This window comes from Nerophis lumbriciformis, linkage group LG31 (genome assembly GCF_033978685.3).
Source record: "Nerophis lumbriciformis linkage group LG31, RoL_Nlum_v2.1, whole genome shotgun sequence".
Classification (NCBI taxonomy): Eukaryota; Metazoa; Chordata; class Actinopteri; order Syngnathiformes; family Syngnathidae; genus Nerophis; species Nerophis lumbriciformis.
In genome coordinates, this window is record NC_084578.2 from 23,941,993 (window position 1) to 23,967,540 (window position 25,548).

Below are 25,548 nucleotides of genomic sequence, written 5' to 3' on the forward strand. Positions count from 1 at the left end.
TCCTAGCCGCTCGGGCAAATCATATGGTCTAAAAATTTATTTTTCCATTACATAAAGTGCGCACTCTTTCAGTCAATTAGTGCGTGAGGAATATGTATATATATGTATATATATATTTATATATGCGGCCCCTGAGTCAAAAAGTTTGGGGACCCCTTTTCTATCATATTGACATGGTTTAACGTATATTTTTTTTAATCTATTATCTTTTATCGTTTTGTTATCAATTTCTATCATATTATCATGTTTGGTCATTATGTTATTATGTTTTTTCTCATTATATCATAATCTTTTATCTTCTTATCATATTTTATCATTACAGTATATTATCATATTTTATCAATATACTATCATATTTGATCATATTATGTTTTGTCATTATATTATCATGCTTTATCATAATATGTTCTATCATATATTATCCTGTTTTATCATTGTATTATGTTATTTTATATATTATCATGTTTTATCATTATATTATGTTTTATCTTTTTGTGATTGTAACATCCATCCATCCATTTTCTACCGCTTGTCCCTTTCGGGGTCGCTGGGGGTGCTGGAGCCTATCTCAGCTGCATATCTACGATAATTTGTACATAAATAAAGGATGTAGGTAGGATGTACAGTATATATTATCAGTAAATGATCAGAGACACTTCAGTTTGTTAAAGCATTATTTTAAGTAAGCTATGGTTAATAAAATTAACAACAACACATAATGTTTCACTGTTATTGAACTCTCCCATCAGACCGTGACAACAGTACAATATGAAGTAAACACAATAAAATATTAAATAGTAGGAGTATTTGATGTTCCCTGACAACCTTCTAAACCAGTGATTATCAAACTTTTTTTCATCAAGTACTACCTCAGAAAACTACTAAAAAAATTGCTACATATGAATAGATACCATGCTGTGCTAGTTGCAATACAATACACATGGTCAATGACCTGTAATATTCACAGACAGTGTGCAGTCTGCAATAGGAATGCAACAATTATAGATTTTGACTGTACGATTATAGTCTGAGTAATAATCACGTTTTCACGATTATTATGCATTGATTAATTTCACTACAAAAAAAATATAAAACAAACAATAACGGTCGAGAGGAAGTCTAAAGCCACTTTTATCGGAGATTTTCGTCATAACATGTCAAGTCTTTTCTCATACATGTCTGGTTGGCGGTTTCACAATAATAGCGTTATGCTTCACACCCGGTCTAACCAACAAAACAACGAAACATTGTCTTACAATAGATCATGCTCTTCTGTTACTATGTGTTATTCTGTGATATTTTACCTAAATAAATGTTTTCTGGTAGACTAAAATTACGTGTATTGTAATGGCAGCGGCGATTTGAAGGAGGAAGACTTATTTGAACAAACTCGTCTTCTTCTTCGCTACTACTGAGACTTGGTTTCATACTGCAGGCATGCCTGTCACTGCTCTATGCAGCCTACATCAGGTCATTACAGTTCACTACACACTATTACTATCGCTATGGTACATGCTTTTATAGCCTGTTCAGATTGACAGTCCGCAATTGCAGAATATTTAATAGTCTGAATATTACATTTTATTAATAAGTATGTAGAGAAGGTTAAAACATTGTCATGCAGAGATATGAATGCCATTAACTTGCACTACTGTGCAGAAGTTTGGGGAAATAATTACATTAGCACACTATATCCACTCATCATCCTGCAGAAGAAAGCAATAAGGGTCATTCATAAGGCAGGATATTGGATCACACAAATACATTGTTCTTACATTCAAAACTATTGAAATTTAAAGATCTCCTGGAACTACAAACAAAACAAATTACATATAAAGCAAAAAAAGTGTAAAGTGAGTACAGTGGTTAAAAGATTAGTGATAATATATTTTATTAAGATCAGTAAATGTATCATTGTATATATTAATAATCCATCCATCCATTTTCTACCGCTTATTCCCTTTGGGGTCGCGGGGGGCGCTGGAGCCTATCTCAGCTACAATCGGGCGGAAGGCGGGGTACACCCTGGACAAGTCGCCACCTCATCGCAGGGCCAACACAGATAGACAGACAACATTCACACTCACATCCACACACTAGGGCCAATTTAGTGTTGATAATAATAATGGTAATTAATAATGTTGGTAAGAAAGCTAGTTATTTGATTTATAAAATAAGAGGTGAGAGTAAATATGTTACGGTTTTTCCCTCTCCTCTTGGGATATGAAAAAAACCCTATCTTTATGTTTTGTTTTCATTTTTTATGTGTTTTTATTGAGACATATGTGTTTCTATTTCTGTACCTTACTGTAATGTTAAGATTATTTCCTTTTTTCCATTATTTTTTATTTTGCTTTGTTTTTAACATGTCCAAAATAAACTACTATTACTACTAACATGTAAAGTACAGAATTTCAGAAACATTTAATGATGTAGAAAAAAAAAAGCTAACATCTTCGACAATCAAAGCATGATCGTAACAATCCACATTTTGTGTTATTAATGCATTAAACTGCTATCTAGACATGGAAGTGTCTCTCCTCTCCTCTAAATACAAGTGCTCCTAAAGCAGGATTACAAATTCTCTATTCCTACAAAATAACCAAATCATTTTTTATAATTTTTAAAAACGTGTTTATATCCTTTTAGTATTGAGCTGTTTCAAAAAGCATAATGTTTAAAAACATTTAATTAAAGCAAATATATTGTCCAGTCATGGTATTAAAAACTTTAAACATGATCTGTCTGGAGTACACTTATTAATGACGAAAAAAAAAAAAAAATCTGCAATAATCGCGATTAAATATTTTAATTGTTTGACAGCCCTAGGGCTATGTATAAGTCATCTTACATAAACAAAAACATTATTTACCTGTCCCAACACCATGGGTAAAGACGTCCTGACTGACACCTGAGAAAATACTTAATATTAGATATTATATAGCTGCTGGGCACTGCCCAAAAACTGTAGGCATTCTACCTTATATTGGCAGTTGGGGGCAGTGTGGAGCTGAAGGTGGACACTTGATACATTGTCTGGACTACATGTGTGAAGCATCCCAGAGATCTCTGTCACTGATGGCACACTGGTGGTAAGAGCACAGAGGAAGCAAAGATAATATGAATGGAATGTACAGGTGTGTTGCTAAATATGGGCAAGGTAATAGTATTGACCTGGCTGTTGTTAAAGAGTCTTCCAAAAACCATGGCACTTTTATTCTGTAGACGCTGGGTAGTCTATCTGTTGGCAAACATGCAGTTAGCTTTTTTTCAATGGGTTGTTTACATGTGTTTGAACAACAAAATGCAACTTACCTTTTTGGGCCTTACATTGACTTACAACACTAATCCTGAAAGCCTGATAGACCTGAAACACATCCATGCAGGGACAATGCAGTGACAACCTGGTGAAAACATGTCTTGTCAGCACTGACAAATACCTGGTGAAAGTGTTGCAGCTCAATGGTGTGAAGAAGCCCAGTGAGGTTGATGGTGATATCACTGACAGTCCAACCTTCAAACACAACAATCCAAATGTCAAGTCTCTCTCAAATATAATATGAGGATAGATTTGTACACAACTCACCAAAGGAGAGAACATGTGGAACAGGAACTGACAGAGTCACAGATTTCTGTCTTTGCCACTCACACTCCACCATGAACTGTAATAAAGTTCAAAATCAAAGTATTCCACTTATCTTAGCGTGTTGACACACACGCACGCACGCACACCACAATTTCCAGTTTCACATTTCAACATGTTCGAAAAGGAATAGGAAGAAGCATATATTATTTAATCCTACCCTTTTTCCATTTCTTAACAGTGTGTGCATTCATGTGTCTGATCACTTCTTGTGCTTGATTTGTAACACAAACAAATGAAATAGAAAATAATCAAAAAAGTTCTCATTAATAATTATTTATAAGTTGTGAATCCCATGATAAGATGAATAAATAAATGATAAATGATAAATGGGTTGTACTTGTATAGCGCTTTTCTACCTTCAAGGTACTCAAAGCGCTTTGACACTACTTCCACATTTACCCATTCACACACACATTCACACACTGATGGAGGGAGCTGCCATGCAAGGCGCTAACCAGCACCCATCAGGAGCAAGGGTGAAGTGTCTTGCTCAGGACACAACGGACATGACGAGGTTGGTACTAGGTGGGGATTGAACCAGGGACCCTCGGGTCGCGCACGGCCACTCTTCCACTGCGCCACGCCACGCCACGCCGTCGATATTCTTTTTCGTTATACAGTGGAAACGCTATGTTTGAACATTTTATTAAACTGGATCCTATTAGTACATTGTTTGACTTATTTGTTTGATTAATTCCATAATTTCTGTGATGAGGTGGCGACTTGTCCAGGGCGTACCTCGCCTTCCGCCTGATTGTAGCTGAGATAGGCTCCAGCGACCCCCCGCGACCCCAAAAGGGACAAGCGGTAGAAAATGGATGGATGGATAATTCCATAATTTAAGTCTACATACTGATCTACTAAAGCGTTTAAAGAGGATCTATTATACAAAACCAACTTTTTATTACCTATTGTTACATTCAGCACGTGTTACAACAGCGTGGCTTCGTAAAAAAAGAGTGCGGGTACTATCCTGGCCCGCCTGCAGTCCAGACCTGTCTCCCATTGAATATGTGTGGCGCATTATGAAGCATAAAATACGACAGCGGAGACCCCGGACTGTTGAACGACTGAAGCTCTACATAAAACAAGAATGGGAAAGAATTCCACTTTCAAAGCTTCAACAATTAGTTTCCTCAGTTCCCAATCGTTTATTGAGTGTTGTTGAAAGAAAAGGTGATGTAACACAGTGGTGAACATGCCCTTTGCCAACTACTTTGGCACGTGTTGCAGCCATGAAATTCTAAGTTAATTATTATTTGCAAAAAAAAAATTAAGTTTATGAGTTTGAACATCAAATATCTTGTTTTCCCATATGGAAACGGGGTTTCTAGTTAGATTTAAATATAAACGGAATACAATGATTTGCAAATCCTTTTCCACCCATATTCAATTGAATGCACTACAAAGACAAGATATTTGATGTTCAAACTCATAAAGGTTTTTTTTTTTTTTTGCAAATAATAATTAACTTAGAATTTCATGGCTGCAACACGTGCCAAAGTAGTTGGGAAAGGGCATGTTCACCACTGTGTTACATGGCCTTTCCTTTTAACAACACTCAATAAACGTTTGGGAACTGAGGAGACACATTTTTTAAGCTTCTCAGGTGGAATTATTTTCCATTCTTGCTTGATGTACAGCTTAAGTTGTTCAACAGTCCGAGGGTCTCCGTTGTGGTATTTTAGGCTTCATAATGCGCCACACATTTTCAATGGGAGACAGGTCTGGACTACTGGCAGGCCAGTCTAGAACCCGCACTCTTTTACTATGACGCCACGTTGATGTAACACGAGGCTTGGCATTGTCTTGCTGAAATAAGCAGGGGCGTCCATGGTAACATTGCTTGGATGGCAACATATGTTGCTCCAAAACCTGTATGTACCTTTCAGCATTAATGGCGCCTTCACAGATGTGTAAGTTACCCATGTCTTGGGCACTAATACACCCCCATACCATCACAGATGCTGGCTTTTCAACTTCTTTTCTTTTTTGGTCCGGAGCACACGACGTCCACAGTTTCCAAAAACAATTTGAAATGTGGACTCGTCAGACCACAGAACACTTTTCCACTTTGTATCAGTCCATCTTAGATGAGCTCAGGCCCAGCGAAGCCGACGGCGTTTCTGGGTGTTGTTGATAAACGGTTTTCGCCTTGCATAGGAGAGTTTTAACTTGCACTTACAGATGTAGCGACCAACTGTAGTTACTGACAGTGGGTTTCTGAAGTGTTCCTGGGCCCATGTGGTGATATCCTTTACACACTGATGTTGCTTGTTGATGCAGTACAGCCTGAGGGATCGAAGGTCATGGGCTTAGCTGCTCATGTGCAGTGATTTATCCAGATTCTCTGAAACCTTTGATGATATTACGGACCGTAGATGGTGAAATCCCTAAATTCCTTGCAATGGCTGGTTGAGAAAGGTTTTTCTTACGCATTTGTTGACAAAGTGGTGACCCTCGCCCCATCCTTGTTTGTGAATGACTGAGCATTTCATGGAATATACTTTTATACCCAATCATGGCACCCACCTGTTCCCAATTTGTCTGTTCACCTGTGGGATGTTCCAAATAAGTGTTTGATGAGCATTCCTCAACTTTATCAGTATTTATTGGGGACGGCGTGGCGCAGTGGAAAAGTGGCCGTGCGCGACCCGAGGGTCCCTGGTTCAATCCCCACCTAGTACCAACCTCGTCATGTCCGTTGTGTCCTGAGCAAGACACTTCACCCTTGCTCCTGATGGGTGCTGGTTAGCGCCTTGCAGGGCAGCTCCCTCCATCAGTGTGTGAATGTGTGTGTGAATGGGTAAATGTGGAAGTAGTGTCAAAGCGCTTTGAGTACCTTGAAGGTAGAAAAGCGCTATACAAGTACAACCCATTTATCATTTATCATTATTGCCACCTTTCCCAACTTCTTTGTCACGTGTTGCTGGCATCAAATTCTAAGTTAATTATTATTTGAAAATAATAAAGTTTATGAGTTTGAACATCAAATATCTTGTCTTTGTAGTGTATTCAATTGAATATGGGTTGAAAAGGATTTACAAATCATTGTATTCCGTTTATATTTACATCTAACACAATTTGCCAACTCATATGGAAACGGGGTTTGTATGTTATATGGCAGTGTCATATCATGAGCTTTGTGTCTTTTTAAAGGGGAACTACACTTTTTTGGAATGTTGCTTTCATTCACAATTGCTATGTGCGACAAGAACAATATGTATTTTTCTTTTGTATGTATCTTAAAATCTTAAACACTAACAAGAGGTGGCTAACAATGTAGCTAATGGGAGTCACCTGTTTCACCTACATTTAAAAAACACTTAAAATACTCCATTTACATGCAGTGACCTGCATATTAACCCAGTATTGGCGACATTGTTATAATAAAAGCTACAGCCAAAAACGTTTTTTTTGCAATGCAGAGTCTTGATCACCAGCTGCTGCTGCATCGACATCTGAGTTAGTAAAAGTTTGTACCGTACTAGCTTATAAATCATTCCTCATACATGTATAGTACAAGGTTATGGCCATAACATGAGAAGTGGTTCAACTTTGAAATTCACATCAGAACTAAAGACATCGCTCGGAAGATACAACGAGATGCTAGTTTGCAACCAGCATTGTGTACCTGAGAAGTGAGGATTATGATGAATTCATCATTTAAATGGGGAACACAAGTGTTGTACTGAAATATATAAATATTCCATCAGTCGCATCCCATTTACATGAACAATAACAAGATCTGATAGCTCAGGCACAGCTCATTTTATTACCTATTCTGTGTTATATATTTATGTTGCACGATTGCACCTAGAAAAATTCCCAGTTTGTGAACCCGTTCTCAAAAAATGGCAATAAAAACTATTCTGATTCTGATTTAGAGGGAACATAATTTGTACAATAAGTGATTGTTTTATTTTTGGTCATATATTAAGTATTTCTTGTTTAGCACTTACCAAAGCTGCTACATGATACTCTGTGTTTCACTTGAGTGTGGGATCTGAGCCGAGGATGTCATTGTGGCTTGTGCAGCCCTTTGAGACATTTGTGATTAAGGGCTGTATAAGTAAACTTTGATTGATTGATCTGCTTAGCACCCAGCTTCTAAAACTTGGAACTCATGCACTGTATATTCAGGCTCAAAAATACCAGGTTCTGACTATGTGTTTGTCTGTATGCATAGTATGCGTCTTTGCATTTCATGAAGTCTGCCATGATTAGTGTAAGTCTTTGTTGTTGAAGGAAATAGCGAACATTGCCATGCACTTTGTGAAATAAATGCACCCAAAATAAAAGTTACAGCAATGCTTAAAACGATCAAAATACGGTAAATATTACATGGTATTATGAATGTGCCCGTTATTACATTACATACATAATTACAGTATGTTTATAAAACGCTGTTCGAGGTTTTTGCATGTATTTGTAGTTTTTTTTTGTTAGCTGCCTCTTGCTAGCATTTACAGTAAAGATGAGTGCTGGGCAAAATCTTAATAAAAAACTGCAGTTCCACATTGTTTGATATTTGTCATACCCCTATCTTTCGTGAATGATCTTTGAGATTTTCATGAAATCTTTTGAATTTGTCACAACTTTATGAAGTGCATGTATAAAACGTTTATGGGTGTCAGTACTCTGTTGCTTTTCCTTGAAAATGTCAGAAAATGTTTTTAGGTTGTAAGAATTTTGTATTTCAAGTGAAGAAAGGCAGCAATGGGAACATTTGATATCATGTCTTGTGATTCCATATTGCCAAATTGCAAAGATGTCGATCTCTATTCTTTTATGTAGTATTTGTGTGTGAAGTACTTACCCTTTTGCCATTTAGGTTGGAGGCTGAAACCACCAAATGAGTGAATGAAGACAAGTCACTGACACTCAGTCTGAGCACCTGTGGATGGATTACAACAATAACGCACCAGCAACCCTCCAAAATGACATTAATAATAAGATAGGTATACCTTATATGGAGGCAGAAGCTCAGTCCCCTTTGACAAATCCACTGCATGCAAACTGTGAAGAAAAATATTTCTACTGTGCTACAGGACAGTGACAATATTAAAGTGCTGAATGTTAAAAATGGCCACTGTCACCACATTCTTACCATGAAGAAGCATTCCTGTGTGTGCAACCATACACCCAACTGCTCTTGTCCTGTTGTACAGCAAATTATTCATATTAGAGGTGATAATCTTTGGGCACCTCACAATTCGATTACGATTCAGGGGCTACGATTCCGTTATAAATTGTGTATTTATACATCTACAATTATTATATTGTATATTATGTTATTGTATATTGTTAATATATTGTATATTATTATTAATATTATTATATATTCTTAAATGATTATTAATAATAATATGTCTACAAGGCTCCTCCTTTGGCTACTGACATATGCGTACTGCATCATTTCCCATTTTTCGATGTCGTAATACAGTGGGTACGAAAAGTGTTCAGACATAAATTTTCCATTCTTTATTTCATTGCACCCATTTGCTAAAATCGGAATAAAAAAAGTTCATTTTATTTCACATGAATGTACACTCAGAACCCCATCTTGACAGAAAAAAACAATTTATTTTTGCAAATTTATTAAAAAAAGAAAAACTGGCATATATCATGGTCGTAAGTATTGAGACCCTTTGCAGTGACACTCATGTTTAACTCATATGCTGTCCTCTAGGGATGTCCCGATCCAGGTTTTTTTTAATATTGCGATATTTTAAGGCCATATCGCGATACACGATATATATCTGGATATTTTGCCTTAGCCTTGAATGAACACTTGATGCATATAATCACAGCAGTATGATGATTCTATGTGTCTACATCAAAACATTCTTCTTCATACTGCATTAATATATGCTACTTTTAAACTTTTATGCAGAGAAAGAAATCACAACTAAAAAAAAATTAAACATTTTTTCATACGGTGTTGATCTGGAAATGTTTGCCTCGGCATTTTGATGGTGTGGGCGTGTGGCACCGAATGGAGATACGCGTCTCGACAGACGTTACAATATTTGAACAATGATGACGAAAACTGTTTTCTCTGTCGTGTCCGTGTGTCAAAAATTGTTATGCGCTTATTTTTTTATTTGATTTTGTGCGTGGCATAGATTTGCCGTGCGCAGAGGACGCTTGAGCATTGCGCAATTGCACAGGCGCGCGCTTTAGAGGGAACGTTCCTCGCACGGCTGCGCTAGCATCACAGCTAACGTTAGCCATGCTGCTACCTCTCTGCTCGGGGAGGGCGTATACGTATGTGACGTATGACGTGACAATATGTGACATGTGTAAGAAGGTGTGCTTGTCTGTCTGTAAGAGGGAGACACAGGAAAGACTGAGAAGAGCCTGTTGTGTATTGCCAGCAGTTAAAAGCAACTGCGTGAGAATCCACAGACCTGTGGATGTGTTGAAGGTGTGCTGGAAAATGCGGAACGGAAATTAGGGGGCAGCAGAAAAGTGGAATGTATTATTTAAATCGGTGCGTTGGATAACACGAACCAGAGTTTTTTTTCTAAACTGGATCTGGATCGGCATTTTCCCATGCCTTGCCGATACGCATTTTTTGGCAAATATCGGCGGCCGATTTGATCCAAATATCGGATCGGGACATCCCTACTGTCCTCCTTGAGATAGTTCTGCTCTTTCATTGGAGTCCAGCTGTATTTAAGTCGGTCCACTCTGTTTCCTGAGATCCAGGGTCAACGCAGCCGTCTACCAGCAAGTTTTAGAGCACTTCATGCTTCCTGCTGCTGACCTGCTCTATGGAGATGGAGATTTCAAGTTCCAACAGGACTTGGCGCCTGCACACAGCGCAAAATCTACCCGTGCCTGGTTTACAGACCATGGTATTTCTGTTCTAAATTGGCCCGCCAACTCCCCTGACCTTAGCCCCATAGAAAATCTGTGGGGTATTGTGAAAAGGAAGATGCAGAATGCCAGACCCAAAAACGCAGAAGAGTTGAAGGCCACTCTCAGAGCAACCTGGGCTCTCATAACACCTGAGCAGTGCCAGAAACTCATCGACTCCATGCCACGCCGCATTAACGCAGTAATTGAGGCAAAAGGAGCTCCAACCAAGTATTGAGTATTGTACATGCTCATATTTTTCATTTTCATACTTTTCAGTTGGCCAACATTTCTAAAAATCCCTTTTTTGTATTAGCCTTAAGTAATATTCTAATTTTGTGACACACGGAATTTTGGATTTTCATTTGTTGCCACTTCAAATCATCAAAATTAAATGAAATAAACATTTGAATGCATCAGTCTGTGTGCAATGAATAAATATAATGTACAAGTTACACCTTTTGAATGCAATTACTGAAATAAATCAAGTTTTTCAAAATATTCTAATTTACTGGCTTTTACCTGTATATACATATGTATATACACATATATATATATATATATACACATATATTTTAATATATATATATATATATATATATATATATATATATATATATATATATATATATATATATATATATATATATATATATATATATATATATTTATATATATATATACACACACACATATAGATATATACACATATATACATGCACATTTATAGCTTATATATAAGTGAACCTCGTAAGAGCCGTACAAAACATCTTGTCATACTCACTAGCGTTAGCTTATAGCTAGCATTAGCTTATAGCTAGCATTCGTTAATAGATATCATTGGCTTATAGCTAGAGATGGACATGATTTTGTTTTTTAAGCCTGGGAAAGAAGTAAGTAAGCGTGAAGGATAGTTCAGGCATGGCCAATGAGATGTTGGCTAGAAACAGCTGAGCCAATCACTGAGCTTGTTGGCGGTCTAACTTTTGTGTGAGACTTCAGCAGCAACAGCTTTCCCCCCAGACGATGTCGTCTTGGGCAAACACCCATTTGGCCTTTATCTAAAAACGCCACTGAATATACATACATTGCCAGTAATATTTTATGTGTCCCGCATTGAAGATATTACAGTATTCCCCCTGCAATAAATGTTTAGGGAAATCACTAAGAGCCTAAAATTAATATGACTGTATAGATATGTTAGTCAGTATTACAATACATGGAGTACAAGCAATAGGACAAACTTTATTTGCATTCACAAAGTAAAACAAGCAAACTCACCAAATTACTGCTGCGACAGTAGAAATGACTGTAAGCTTTCCTGCGACTTGCAAGGGCAAATAAGAAGTATCTGACCTCGATTTCCTAAAGGTACATAGTAATACACAGAAAATGTACATGAGTCCATAGTATAGCGCAAGTATAACCCATTTATTTATTTATATACAGAATATGAAACTCAAGCTTGCTGTACATCACATTGGACAGTAATGTCTTTAGTAAAGATGTACACAGAGTACCGCAATTATTTGGTACCGGTTCCTGATTAGTTCGGTACAGGAGGACAGTGAAGATTCTGAACAAATGATACGGCTGTCGGTATTATCTCTGTCGACAGTGCACCTATTCACCTAGGACCCTATTATGCCATTTGCACGTTAGTGTTTTATATGCGCTTGAAGTTATGCACGTTTCTCCAATCCAGTCTGCGCATACGCCCACCCTGCATAAGTTAGACGAAAGTGTTTAAGTCGTGAATAAAGGCAGCTCATTTCAATCAAATCAATCAAAGTTTACTTATATAGCCCTTAATCACAAATGTCTCAAAGAGCTGCACAAGCCACAAAGACATACTCGGCTCAGATCAGGGCAAGAAAACAATTCAACCCAATGGGCACAATGAGAAACCTTGGAAGGGATTGCAGACGTGGGGACGTGACTGTTTAGTTATTATGCTTGCTTCAATGATCACGGTCCAGCTGAAATCATTGTGCAACAATTATGCTTATGTCCCAGGATGACGTCCCACCGCAAATATATGCGTGGTCGGCGGTCGTTTACAGGAAGAAAACGATTCGCATTTATATTTTTGGTAGTTAACCCAGGGTGGCATTGTGGTCCTTCTACCCTCATCTCAACGGACGTTCCCATGTGTCTCAATTGTAATGATCAGAATTGATTTGATAGTTTTCTGGAAGTTTGTTTTATCATTTCATTACGTGTGGTGTACACTGCATCCAAACTTCAAGTGCAAAATAATGTTTCACTATCCGGGGCCGCTGGATTTATTCCAACCTCAGAGGCACTTAAGAACAAAAGTACTTAAATCTATGAGAGAGTACACAGATTTGACAGGGACACCAGTATCTATGTGTTGCTACGCCCAAAGTGTGCTTTTATAATGAAGGATTGCACAGACTGACTAAGGTCGAGGAGAATACTGAGCCAACTAAATCTGTGCAATTGCACAGCTTTTTTCACTTAAGCACATGGTAGAAAAAAGCCCTCAAGGCACTGCAGCTATGCAAAATAAGTGACACAGGGAAGGACCTGATATTTTTTTTATCAAACAAGGTGGTGTTTTTAGCCACAATACCAGCTTCATTAAAAAAAAAATGTCCTTACCTGTTGGTACCTATTTTTGTGTAGGTGATTTGAATTTGAGACTTAAAGTGACGTATTTTGCCCTAGTTACGTCAGCGAATATCTCTATATATGGTTTACCCAAAGAGCTTTGCTTGAGTTCGCCATTTATATCCAAAAAACAACAACACTCAACCACATACCACACAAAATAAACCCGTAGACCACGCAAACTTGTAACACAATATTCCCCCAAAGTCACGCATGATTAGCAAATTGGCGCTACAGAGTTTAGTCTCATTTTGAAGTCAATCCCCGTGTTCCGGTACTCCACAGGTCAAATAGTAATTCACTCACAATAGTGAAGTAATAATACGGTATATAAAGTGGCTCTGAAGCAAGAATAGCACTGGCTGACATGTCTCTAGTTGGCGTCTGACGTCACATAGCATACTCCAAAGCCCACCTTGCTTAAATACATGCTAATTGATTGTGCTGATGTAGATTATATATTTCATACATCATGTAAAAGCTTCGTGCTCTGCACATGAATGGCATCCATAGATCGTATTTTCAGCTGAGTATACTTGTCACTAATACAAACATTTATATAGTCAGTGATGGATCATTAAGACATAAAAAACAGGTGTCGAATAAAAACTTCACTTGTATGTAATGATAAAAGTACAGATAAATTGGTATCAGTAAGGAACATCGACATTGGTATCGATATCGATACATTGGTATTGTATGAAGGAAATATACAACCCTAGTCTTCAGTAAACCCCTACTGTACATTCAGGCTAGTATGCAAATAATATTATAGAATATATATACAATATATGTACAGTGGTACCTCAGCTTTAATTATTTAATCCTTGCAAAAAGTCAGTTGAATTTGAATTATATGATAACAAAAATTTTCCTATGAGAAATCATTTAAATCCAATGAAGCCAATAAAATTCCATACACCCAAAGTGTTAACACAACACATTTTGTAAAGAACAATGATAGTTATACACTAAGGATATGAACATTACAACAACTCAAGATTCAGTTCCATTATGATTTTTGAATGACGATTCCATTAAAAATCGATTCTTGATTGAAACCGATTCTCACAATACATTATTTGGTATGTTAATAATGATAAAAACTTTTCAAAATAGATTTTTGTTAAAAAAAAACTCCCCTTGAGCGAGCAAGTGCAAAGATTGCCTGAAAACAACTTTTAAAATTGATCCTTCAAAATTTGTAATCAATTCAGAAGCGTTTTTCAGATGCATGTTTGCTAGCAAAATATGATTTAATCACCACACTCTTGCACACACTGATGGATGCAAATCAGGACATTACAGTCAGTACTGATTTATGGAATTTGATATAAGCTCTACTTCATTAGAGATGTAATATTTGGTCTACAGGTACAGTTTGTCATAGCCACCTGCGTTTAACTCTTACCACAAGTTACACTTTAATCTATATTTAAAAATGATAGATACGAAGAAGTTGGCGGTTATCGTTATCGGTCTTGAGAAGAAGGTTGGTATCAGCTTGAGGAAAAAAATTGTGCATCCCTAAAATACATCATACCTTTGTTGTGCTATAAGTCAGACGCAAAGTGTTAACTTCACTCCACACTTGTGCAGCATCTGTATTGATAATAAGGAGAAAATATCACATAGTGTAGAGTAAGTAGTACAAAAACATAAAAAGCAATAAAAAGGCACCTGCAACAGTGATGGAGATTTCTTCTCTGTCTCCCAACATTGGTATTGAGTGTGGAAGGAAATGTTGGTTCAGAACAGACATTCTCTTCTCTGGGTCTTCTGTCAACTACATACAAGATATATGTTACAGTGCTTGTTATTGCTTCATCTTTACATTAAATATTTACTTTAAACCACTTATTTATTTGGAACTATATGCAAAATATCATGTATTGAAATATCTTCATCACTGACTTGTCTGCTTTCAGGATCGATGAGGTCAAAGATAGCTCGGACTGTGGCAAGAACAAGCTCTTTGCACCTGGAACAACATGTTATATACAATATATAATACAGTGTATAGCACATGGTGTGACATATTAAACATAATCTCTGTTTTACCACACTATGGACAGGTGGTCTGTGGAAACCCAAGTCCTCGGAACTGCAGTGACCTTCAAAAAACAATTCAGACACCTAACATGAAGTGGTGGACTTTTAACATGAATAATTACAGCCTTTTATTTTATATTATTGATGTTAACTGAATACGTGAGTGTTAATTGAATACTTGCAGAACAGCATTTTCACTGAATGTATTCATTGGCAAAACTTAAATTGGCCCTCGTGTGTGAATGTGAGTGTGAATGTGTTGGCCATGCGATGAGGTGAGTGCAGCTTTGATGGGCTCCAGCACCCCCCGCGACACAGAGAGGGACAAGCGGTAGAAAATGGATGGATGTATTCATGAACAAACATTCAACCTACCACCACAGACAACTTATTAGGGTCTTCTGGAGGGGAAGAAGGTAAGCATGTGAGACCGGAGCGCACTTGGTAGTCACGGTAACCACCACCAACTGAGAGGATTGTGATGTTCTTCAGCTTGTTTGCTTGCTTCAACCACTTTTGGCTCACAGAAGAATAGAAATCTAAAGCAAACACAACATTAAGATGAAAAACACATTTCTACATACATGTTACTGTGATCATCTGGTATTATCATGTAGGGGAGTTTGCGCATACCAATGATCTTAGTAACTAAGTTGTCAGAGGAATGTATGCCCCTGGTAGGGTTTCCCAAGACAAACAGGTCCTAGGTGAGAGAGTAATCTGTGATTGTTTGTCCAAAGCTAATAAAGATTTTTGTTAAATTGAGGGTAATAATTTATTTTTTTGGTCGATCTGTGTATTTTTTTTACAAACCCCGTTTCCATATGAGTTGGGAAATTGTGTTAGATGTAAATATAAACAGAATACAATGATTTGCAAATCATTTTCAACCCATATTCCGTTGAATATGCTACAAAGACAACATATTTGATGTTCAAACTGATAAACTTTTTTTTTTTGCAAATAATCATTAAGTTTAGAATTTTATGCCAGCAACACGTGACAAAGAAGTTGGGAAAGGTGGCAATAAATACTGATAAAGTTGAGGAATGCTCATCAAACACTTATTTGGAACATCCCACAGGTGAACAGGCACATTGGGAACAGGTGGGTGCCATGATTGGGTATAAAAGTAGTTTCCATGAAATGCTCAGTCATTCACATACAAGGACGGGGCAAGGGTCACCACTTTGTCAACAAATGCGTGAGCAAATTGTTGAACAGTTTAAGAAAAACCTTTCTCAACCAGCTATTGCAAGGAATTTAGGGATTTCACCATCTACGGTCTGTAATATCTCAGAGAATCTGGAGAAATCACTGCACGTAAGCAGCTAAGCCTGTGACCTTCGATCCCTCAGGCTGTACTGCATCAACAAGCGACATCAGTGGGTAAAGGATATCACCACATGGGCTCAGGAACACTTCAGAAACCCACTGTCAGTAACTACAGTTAATCGCTACATCTGTAAGTGCAAGTTAAAACTCTCCTATGCAAGGCGAAAACCGTTTATCAACAACACCAAGAAACGCCGTCGGCTTCGCTGGGCCTGAGGTCATCTAAGATGGACTGATACAAAGTGGAAAAGTGTTCTGTGGTCTGACGAGTCCACATTTCAAATTGTTTTTGGAAACTGTGGACGTCGTGTCCTCTGGACCAAAGAGGAAAAGAACCATCCGGATTGTTATAGGCGCAAAGTTCAAAAGCCAGCATCTGTGATGGTATGGGGGTGTATTAGTGCCCAAGACATGGGTAACTTACACATCTGTGAAGGCGCCATTAATGCTGAAAGGTACATACAGTTTTTGGAGCAACATATGTTGCCATCCAAGCAACGTTACCATGGACGCCCATGCTTATTTCAGCAAAACAATGCCAAGCCACGTGTTACATCAACGTGGCCACGTGTTACATCAACGTGGCTTCATAGTAAAAGAGTGCGGGTACTAGACTGGCCTGCCAGTAGTCCAGACCTGTCTCCCATTGAAAATGTGTGGCGCATTATGAAGCCTAAAATACCACAACGGAGACCCCCGGACTGTTGAACAACTTAAGCTGTACATCAAGCAAGAATGGGAAAGAATTTCACCTGAGAAGCTTAAAAAATGTGTCTCCTCAGTTCCCAAACGTTTACTGAGTGTTGTTAAAAGGAAAGGCCATGTAACACAGTAGTGAACATCCCCTTACCCAACTACTTTGGCACGTGTTGCAGCCATGAAATTCTAAGTTAATTATTATTTGCAAAAAAAAAATAAAGTTTATAAGTTTTAACATCAAATATCTTGTCTTTGTAGTGCATTCAATTGAATATGGGTTGAAAATGATTTGCAAATCATTGTATTCCGTTTATATTTACATCTAACACAATTTCCCAACTCATATGGAAACGAGGTTTGTACTTGTATAGCGCTTTTCTACCTTTTTTTAAGGAACTCAAAGCGCTTTGACACTATTTCCACATTCACCCATTCACACACACATTCACACACTGATGGCGGGAGCTGCCATGCAAGGCGCTAACCAGGACCCATCAGGAGCAAGGGTGAAGTGTCTTGCTCAAGGACACAACGGACATGACTAGGATGGTAGGTGGGGATTGAACCAGTAACCCTCAGATTGCTGGCACGGCCACTCTCCCAACTTCGCCACACCGTAAGTAACTTTATGAGCTAGACTATGTTTAAAACTATATTAAGACTTATTATTTTGGTTGATTTTGTCAGGAAAACTAACGTTAGAAACTGCAAGTGCATCCTAACACATCATTGGTAGCAAAAATGGTGCCTCTTCATTATTTGGCCCTACTCTCTTTATACATGCATGACTCTGGGGTTGGGGTGTTCTTAATCTTGAACTTGGAGAAGCCATTCGTTCAATGTCCCTTGGGAAGTTGTGTGGGGAGTGCCTACAAGGACGACCAAAAACCTGAGGGTTCCTGGTTCAAATCCATCAACCGCCATACTGGTCACTTCTGGTGTGTCCTTGGGCAAGTCACTTCACCCACCTTGCTCCCAGTGCCACCCACACTGGTGTAAATGTAGCTTAAACGTAGATAATGGTTTTCTCAAGGTAAAGCGCTTTGAGTCACTAAAGAAAAGCGATACATAAATATAATTAACTTCACTGTCCCAGGAATATAGGGTATCAGACCGCCTGATTTTGACGACGGTGCTGCTGGAGTTTCTTTGGTAGAGCGAGGTTGCAGAACAAAATGTCTAAAATAATTTCTGTTGATTATAATAATTATTCATTGTACATTCAAGCAGTTTATTAATGTACAAGCTTTGAGTACAAGACCAATTAGTGAGCGTTTAGATATTAAAGTGTTGTTGAAACAAAATGGATGAAAGCTTAGTAGTAAATAACCTCGTAGTGAGAACATTGTTGTAGATGAAAGGTGCTTCCTTACCCAGCAGATATGGGTCCATGGCCAGGACTGGAGCCACATGAGGGGAAGCCTGGGTGATGATGAGACTGACCAGTTTTGTGTTGAAATGGGGCAGAGTGAACAGTGCCCGCGCCACCACACCACCCATTGAATGGCCCACTAGAGCCACACTCTGAGGGGGCGTCTTTAAGTGCTGACATGTTTCCAAAAAACAAAAACAAAGTGTAAAAAACTCAACTATCTTGTAGGAACTATCAGAACATTTCCTACTTCCCTATTCCCAGTTCCTTGTCTCTATATTGATGACGACGCTAGTGTGAAGAAGGGAAATACCGTAAATACCGGACTATAAGCTGCTACTTTTTTCCTAAATTTTGAACCCTGTGGCTTATAAAATGGAGCGGCTAATTTATAGATTTTTTTTTGGCTGACGCCGATAATAAAAATATTTTAAATAAATAAAAAACACTGAGAGGGTGCTTTATTGTTTGTGCTATGGCGCCATCTTTTGAACAAATTTGCTCACTGCAGGTGCCGCAGTTTCCTTCCACTTAGTGTTTTCAACAACCGGAAGTAAAAGTGGCATTCAGTTTACTAGCCGTCCATATTGTTTCTACTCATATGGATTATTCATTAATCACTCCAAGCAATGTTTGTAAGTTTTACAGTACAACAAACTTTTTATGCTTACTAAACCTAAACTATGTGATCGCTGAATTAGTGTTTTCAAGCATATTTGTACATGCAATCTTATAAAATGACGCAAGCGTTGTTAGCATTAGCTAATATGCTAAAACGTTTTACAAGTGTCTTTGTTAGTATTATTAACTTACAATGGCACTCTTTTTGTATTGTTTTTCAGTTTCACAAATTCCTTAGTAAACTTATTAAGACGTCACCGTGGAGTTGAGTCTGTTTAGCTGATTGGGAAGCTAGCTTCCGCAGCTAGTGGGTCCATGATGATGACTTCTGATTTGTTTGATCAGTCGTTTTATTGCCTTGTTACAGACACCGTTTGGAACAATTAAGGTATGTAAATAAACATTTACAGAATCTTACTTTGTAAGATGTCCATGAATGCTCTCATTCATCCAGGTCATTGTAATCTCAGGGCATTCAATCAATTGGAATTTAACTGTTTGGTTTGTCTAAGAAGACGTTTCGCCTCTTATCCGAGTAGGCCTTATCAGGTCATGCTCATAGACTTAGATTAATCAAATCTAGTCTTAAACTCAGATTGGTCAGATCTAGTCGAGCGGCTGGTGCCAATACCTCAGTAGGCTTCATCAGTTCATGCTCATAGACTTAGATTGGTCAGATCTAGTCTTAGACTTAGATTGGTCAGCCCTAGTCTTAGACTTAGATTGGTCAGCTCTAGTCTAGCAGCTGGTGCCAAAACCCAAAATATTTATACTCCAAAACCATGAGGGTGTGCCTGGGCAATTGTAGTGAGAAAAACAACTATTTTGATGCAAACCAGCAACCCTACTGTCAAAGCCAACGACAGTTGTTGAAGTGTAATTTCCCCTTGTTAGCATTGAGGTATTGTGTGGCAGAACAATCGCTGTTGATCCACTACTACCAGTCTAAAATAGTTGGAATCTCCCACGTTAGCATTCCATTCAGTTGTAAACAAATGGCACAATTTGCATTTTGGTCACCTTTTGTGACCAGAATGTGTCTAACTCCTGTTATTTGTTGGAGGCTAAATTGCAAAGTCTTTTAGGAATGGTTGAAAGGACAGTGTTATATGTGGGATAGGTGGTCTGCTCTGTTCAGGGATAGCTTTTCAACCTTGACATTGATAGCTTCCCTCAGTCCTCTTTTGCACCATCCGTCCTCCCTGTCCAGAATCTGTACATTTTTGTTCTCAAAGGAGTGCTGTCTCTCTCCTGAGGTGCAGGTAGACAGTTGAGTCTTGGCCTGAAGAGTTTGCCCGTTACATTTCCCCAATATATGAATCAGTGCATTCATCATTACACTGGATAGTGGTACTGTGTAAATAACTCATTTCCCAACAAATATATATCTGCGGCTTACAGTCCGGTGCGGCTATTATATGGAACAATTTAGTGGGTGTTGCTTATATCCCGGTGAGCTCTATAGTCCGGAAAATTACGGTACCTAAAAGCTAGTGAAAAGGTAAATAGATGATAGTGTGAAAAAGGTAAACAGGTGCTAGTGTGAAGAAGGTAAACAGATGCTAGTGTGAACAAGGTAAATAGATGCTTGGGTGAACAAGGTAAACAGATGCTTGTGTGAACAAGGTAAATAGATGCTAGTCAATCAATCAATCTTTATTTATATAGCCCTAAATCACAAGTGTCTCAAAGGGCTGCAGTGAGACGAGTGAATGATTAGAAACTCACCTTGTACAGTTTTAGGATAGCCTTGATGCTCTCGTGCAGGAAGTGTGTTTGTCGCAGTAAGCTGCCACCATAAAGTGCCACAAGTTCTTCATTGAAGTCTACAGTGAAGACATTGAAGTGGAGACCTCCTTCCATGCGTTCTGCTTTCCTCAAGGCCACAGAGCCCAGAGAACGAGCTTCAAAAATACAATCCACAATTTTAGACAGTAGACCATGTAAGCAGATTGCCACACGTTTATTGAGCTAGTATTTTATAGTATGTACAGTAAAGGATGCAACTGAAAAGTTTCACCTACATTCATTTGTTGATTTTCTCCAAATGATCCTGTTCAGACTCCCTGATATTGGTAGCTATGTAACAGGTGCTAAATTGCTATCTAGTGGCCAAAGGTTGTCCTCATAGTGTATTTAGTGTGTATGTACTGTTCATGTTTAAGTTGAAATTGTTGATGTGCAAGAATAGTTAAAGGCTCTGCTACCTCGACAAACATTTTAAACCAACATATTTTTGTACACTGTGAGGAATTAGCAGGAGAAACGCATATTTGCACAAGGAGAACACGCAAACTCAACAAAGGTCCCAGCTGGACTGAAACCCCACAGCAAAAAGCTGTGAGGCAGTTGTGCTAATAACCATGTGATAAGACAGCTGGCATATTTTACCTTGTTTGTAACTTCCTGCATTTCCAGGCAGGAAGAGCAGCGGCACACCAAAGAGATGAAGTTCTCGTGTCTCCTGTGCGTAGCGCCCTTCTCCATATAGGTAGAGACCATATGCCGGGTACAGTCTGGCGACACGCCGAGGCAGCGGTACACGCTGTGAAAAAAGCATGCCCATGGTTACCTCAACCAAGCTATCATCATTGCTACTTTACTGCAACTGAACTTTACACAGCCACGAGCAACAAAGCAAGGAAATATTTCCCTTTCATTTTGGGTTTGTTCCCTGACTGGTTTCTTTTGCAGTAACAAGGCCCACCTGCAGCCGCGCTGCAGTTTGCGGCTTTCTTAAGTACAGCGGCTGCGTCAGGATTGTTCGTTTTCCACACTTTTTAAAATGTTTAAAGTATTTCTATTCTTTAAATTCACATATTTTGTGCATATTCTGTTCATTTGTCTTACTGCCAGACTTGTTGCTTTGTTCCAGCAACGTTTTTGTTGGCATTGTTATCAAAGATGTTCCTGATGTTTGTAGAACATCATGCTAAGGACTATCACACTGTGTGAGAGAACCACTCAAATATTATTGCTATTTACTACAGCTAGTAGTACATCCATCCATCCATCCATTTTCTACCGCTTGTGATCCACGCAGTCACGGGGAGAACATGCAAACAGAAAAATCCCGAGCCCAGGATTGAACCCAGGACCTTCATATTGTGAGGCACATGCACTAACCCTTGTACCGCCGTAGTACATATTATTGTGCTGAGCCTCTGAGTGGTTACAAGGAAGAACCTGTTGAATGTGCATGCATGTTCCATGAAAGTGACCCTCCTGTTAGAACTGCAACAACAAATCAGAGAGCAGTACAGCCACAGACAAAAACACATGCTTTACTTGCTTGACAAGTATTTGCATTAGTGTGCATACCTTAGGAAAACTGGTGTTACCAGCGCACTGAGTTCTTTGTCTCTCATTTCGCCCAGAAATCATTTCATCTCAGTCAGCAAACTTCTCATTCTCATTATTTTATTATTCCACAGAATCCACACATAAGTTAAAGTTAAAGTATCAATGATTGTCACACACACACTAGGTGTGGTGAAATTTGTACTCTACATTTGAGTATGAGTCCCCTTGTTCACCCCCTGGGAGATGAGGGGAGCAGTGGGCAGCAGCAGCGGTGCTGCGCCCGGGAATCATTTTTGGTGATTTAACCCCCAATTCCAAATCTTGATGCTGAGTGCCAAGCAGGGAGGTAATGGGTCCCATTTTTTATAGTCTTTGGTATGACTTGGCCGGGGTTTGAACTCACAACACACACACACACATTTTACCTGAATAAACACAGGTGATATTCAATTATGGAGCTTGTACTGAAAGATTATTAGTGGTACTTCCTAGAGATCAACAGATTATCGGTCAGGGCAATTTTGGGCATTTTGACATATATCGGTATCGGCCTCTTTTTAACGATATCGGTCCCTTTTTTTTTTTTTTTACAACTAAAACAGAACTACATCATACACATGTGATTGATACCAGTAAAAATGTCTCATCTATTAGCTATGGGAAAGAGCCCAAAATTGCTCTCATCTAAATGCTCGCAATATTAAAAATTTCCTCACAAGGAAACTATACAATGTATTCAATCCATAAACTCCTATAAAACTAAGTAGATAGCAAGTAATTTTATTGTAAAGAAATACCATATTTTTTAAAATGTTTTGAGGGGATTACCTTATTTTATGTTGACCCGCAGCACTAGATACACGTGATAAAGGTGTTTGTGAAATCCCCTGATGATTTGTGGTGCTAAATTAACCACATTAAGCATTATGTTGCTAATGGTCCAACGTTTCCTTAAAAATAAAGTTTTTAAAAAAACAACACAAAGCCTTGTCCAACTGTTTACTGAGTATACTATTAATGTTTAAATAACTTGTTCTGCATGTTGATCATATCAACTAAAATCAGAGATCTTTAACACCTACATGATACCTGTTGTACTGTATGGATTGGAATGTGTTAACCGGATCTTGAAATCCTTGCAAAACCTAGTCGTTTTCCAAAATAATATGATGAGATTCATGACAAACAAAAGACTATCTGATTATACAGGAATTGAAGACCTTCTTTGTACAACAAAGCTCATTCCCATCACATCCACAATTAAATCTAAAGTTTTGAAGCTTTCGGTCACACCAAACTCAAGAAATAAGAAAAATCGGTCTAGAAGGAATAATTGAAGAAGGAAAAAGCAGAGGGGAAATAATGTAAACACTGGCAAGACAACATCTGCCACTGCAATGGACAAAATCTGATGACGCTGAATACTGCTGCCAAAGACAGAAATTTATGGAGACAGATAACACATGTTGATGCGCAATCTGCCAAAGGAGGAAAAGGCGAATGATGATAATGATGAACTTTTACTGCAAATTAATATCAGCTCTAAATATGGGTTATCGGCCTCCTTTACTAATAATCTGTATCAGTCCTGAAAAAACATATAGGTTGATCTCTAGTACTTACAACTTTACAAGTCAAATATTATCTTTTGTGATACAGCTTTAATCAGGCTGTGTAATTGTGTCCTGTATAATGTGTGGTGCAATGTGTACAATACTGACAACGTACCACAAAGCAAAAAAAAGCAGGAGCATAGTACTATTGATAGTAGTACTAATGTTTACATACTAGAGAATTTAAACATGTAGGTTTAGTAATTATCAGGTTTAGTAGTCGTGTGCACTTACCGAGTATTTTGGGTATTTAAACATGTAGATTTAGTAGTAATTATCATTAATAGTTTTAGTAAATGTAGTAGTGTGTCCATACCAACTGTGGAGAATAAAACATGTAAGTTTAGTAGTAATTAGCATTGATAGTTTTAGTAGTAGTAGTAGTAGTAGTAGTGTGTACATACCAAGTATTGAGGGTATTCAAACATGTAGGTCATACTGCATCTGTTGTCTTCGAAGCCGGTCAATAATTCTTTTAGGCCAACAGCAAGAAAACTCGCAGCACAAACGTAAAATAAAACCGTCCTTAAATTCATCGTTGTGTTCTATAAAATACATAACATTTCAATGTTGTGAATGACTTGCACTAGATAAAAGTGCAAATGAAACTGAGCACGGAAGTACGAATGTTAGCGAACACATTACACTGACGTCACACCGCCCTGGATACAACTGAACCCTCCAGCGCCATGGCTACAGTACATAGAACGTCATTTCCGGAACATGGTGTTTCCGAAAATAAATCAAGGATCATTTTAGAGGTGTTTTTTTCTTTATTGTAACGAAGCTTATATAATGGCAAATCATTTGTAAAATTCTGTTTCCTATATTGACCAAAATAACTTTTACGTCAAATAAATAAGATTACAGCATGGATGTCATAAAGTCAACCGAAAATACAGGACAAGAAAACATACAATAAACAATAAAATAAAGAATAGACAATTATTTATTAGAAATAAATTATAAATACCTATGAACACCCAGGCGGTAACGCCTTACAAGCTGGGTGAGAGAGAGAGAGACGGGGCTACACCCTGGACACGGATGGACAACCATTCGCACTGCCATTCACACACTCTGGCCAATTAGGTTTTACCATCAACCTATCTCCAGGTGCATGTCTTTGAAGGTGGGAGGAACCCACAGTACCCTCATTTTACCCTCAGTGATCACTGTAATCGGTGGCTCTCGGTTGTTCGCGAACTTTCACTCCATATACAAACCCCGTCTCCATATGAGTTGGGAAATTGTGTTAGATGTAAATATAAACGGAATACAAGGATTTGCAAATCCTTTTCAACCCACATTCAATTGAATGCACTACAAAGACAAGATATTTGATGTTCAAACTCATAAACTTTTTTTTTTTTTTGCAAATAATAATTCACTTAGAATTTCATGGCTGC

At 38.1% G+C, this 25,548-nt stretch overlaps 1 protein-coding gene across 4 annotated transcripts in view; it reads right to left on the reverse strand.

Moving 5' to 3' along the window:
• The window catches only part of pgap1 (post-GPI attachment to proteins inositol deacylase 1), a 45,741-nt gene extending 20,563 nt beyond the window's left edge, over positions 1-25,178 (reverse strand). For 2 of the 4 annotated variants that reach the window (XM_072912018.1, XM_072912017.1), the window contains exons 1-19: positions 24,544-24,810; positions 21,615-21,768; positions 20,952-21,127; positions 18,604-18,775; positions 15,572-15,735; positions 15,206-15,258; positions 15,059-15,125; positions 14,825-14,930; positions 14,688-14,746; positions 11,792-11,875; positions 8,757-8,806; positions 8,614-8,686; positions 8,466-8,543; positions 3,587-3,662; positions 3,441-3,514; positions 3,316-3,367; positions 3,175-3,241; positions 2,981-3,086; positions 2,873-2,911 (exon numbers count right to left, since the gene is read on the reverse strand). In XM_072912018.1, the coding sequence (XP_072768119.1) occupies positions 2,873-2,911; positions 2,981-3,086; positions 3,175-3,241; positions 3,316-3,367; positions 3,441-3,514; positions 3,587-3,662; positions 8,466-8,543; positions 8,614-8,686; positions 8,757-8,806; positions 11,792-11,875; positions 14,688-14,746; positions 14,825-14,930; positions 15,059-15,125; positions 15,206-15,258; positions 15,572-15,735; positions 18,604-18,775; positions 20,952-21,127; positions 21,615-21,768; positions 24,544-24,675 (1,782 nt within the window). In that variant the 5' untranslated portion in view covers positions 24,676-24,810. Of the gene's footprint in view, positions 1-2,872; positions 2,912-2,980; positions 3,087-3,174; positions 3,242-3,315; positions 3,368-3,440; positions 3,515-3,586; positions 3,663-8,465; positions 8,544-8,613; positions 8,687-8,756; positions 8,807-11,791; positions 11,876-14,687; positions 14,747-14,824; positions 14,931-15,058; positions 15,126-15,205; positions 15,259-15,571; positions 15,736-18,603; positions 18,776-20,951; positions 21,128-21,614; positions 21,769-24,543; positions 24,811-25,112 lie in introns of those variants that run through there. The other 2 variants (XM_072912019.1, XM_061926403.2) reach the window with 2 other exon arrangements.
• Between the last annotated feature and the right edge of the window lie 370 nt (positions 25,179-25,548).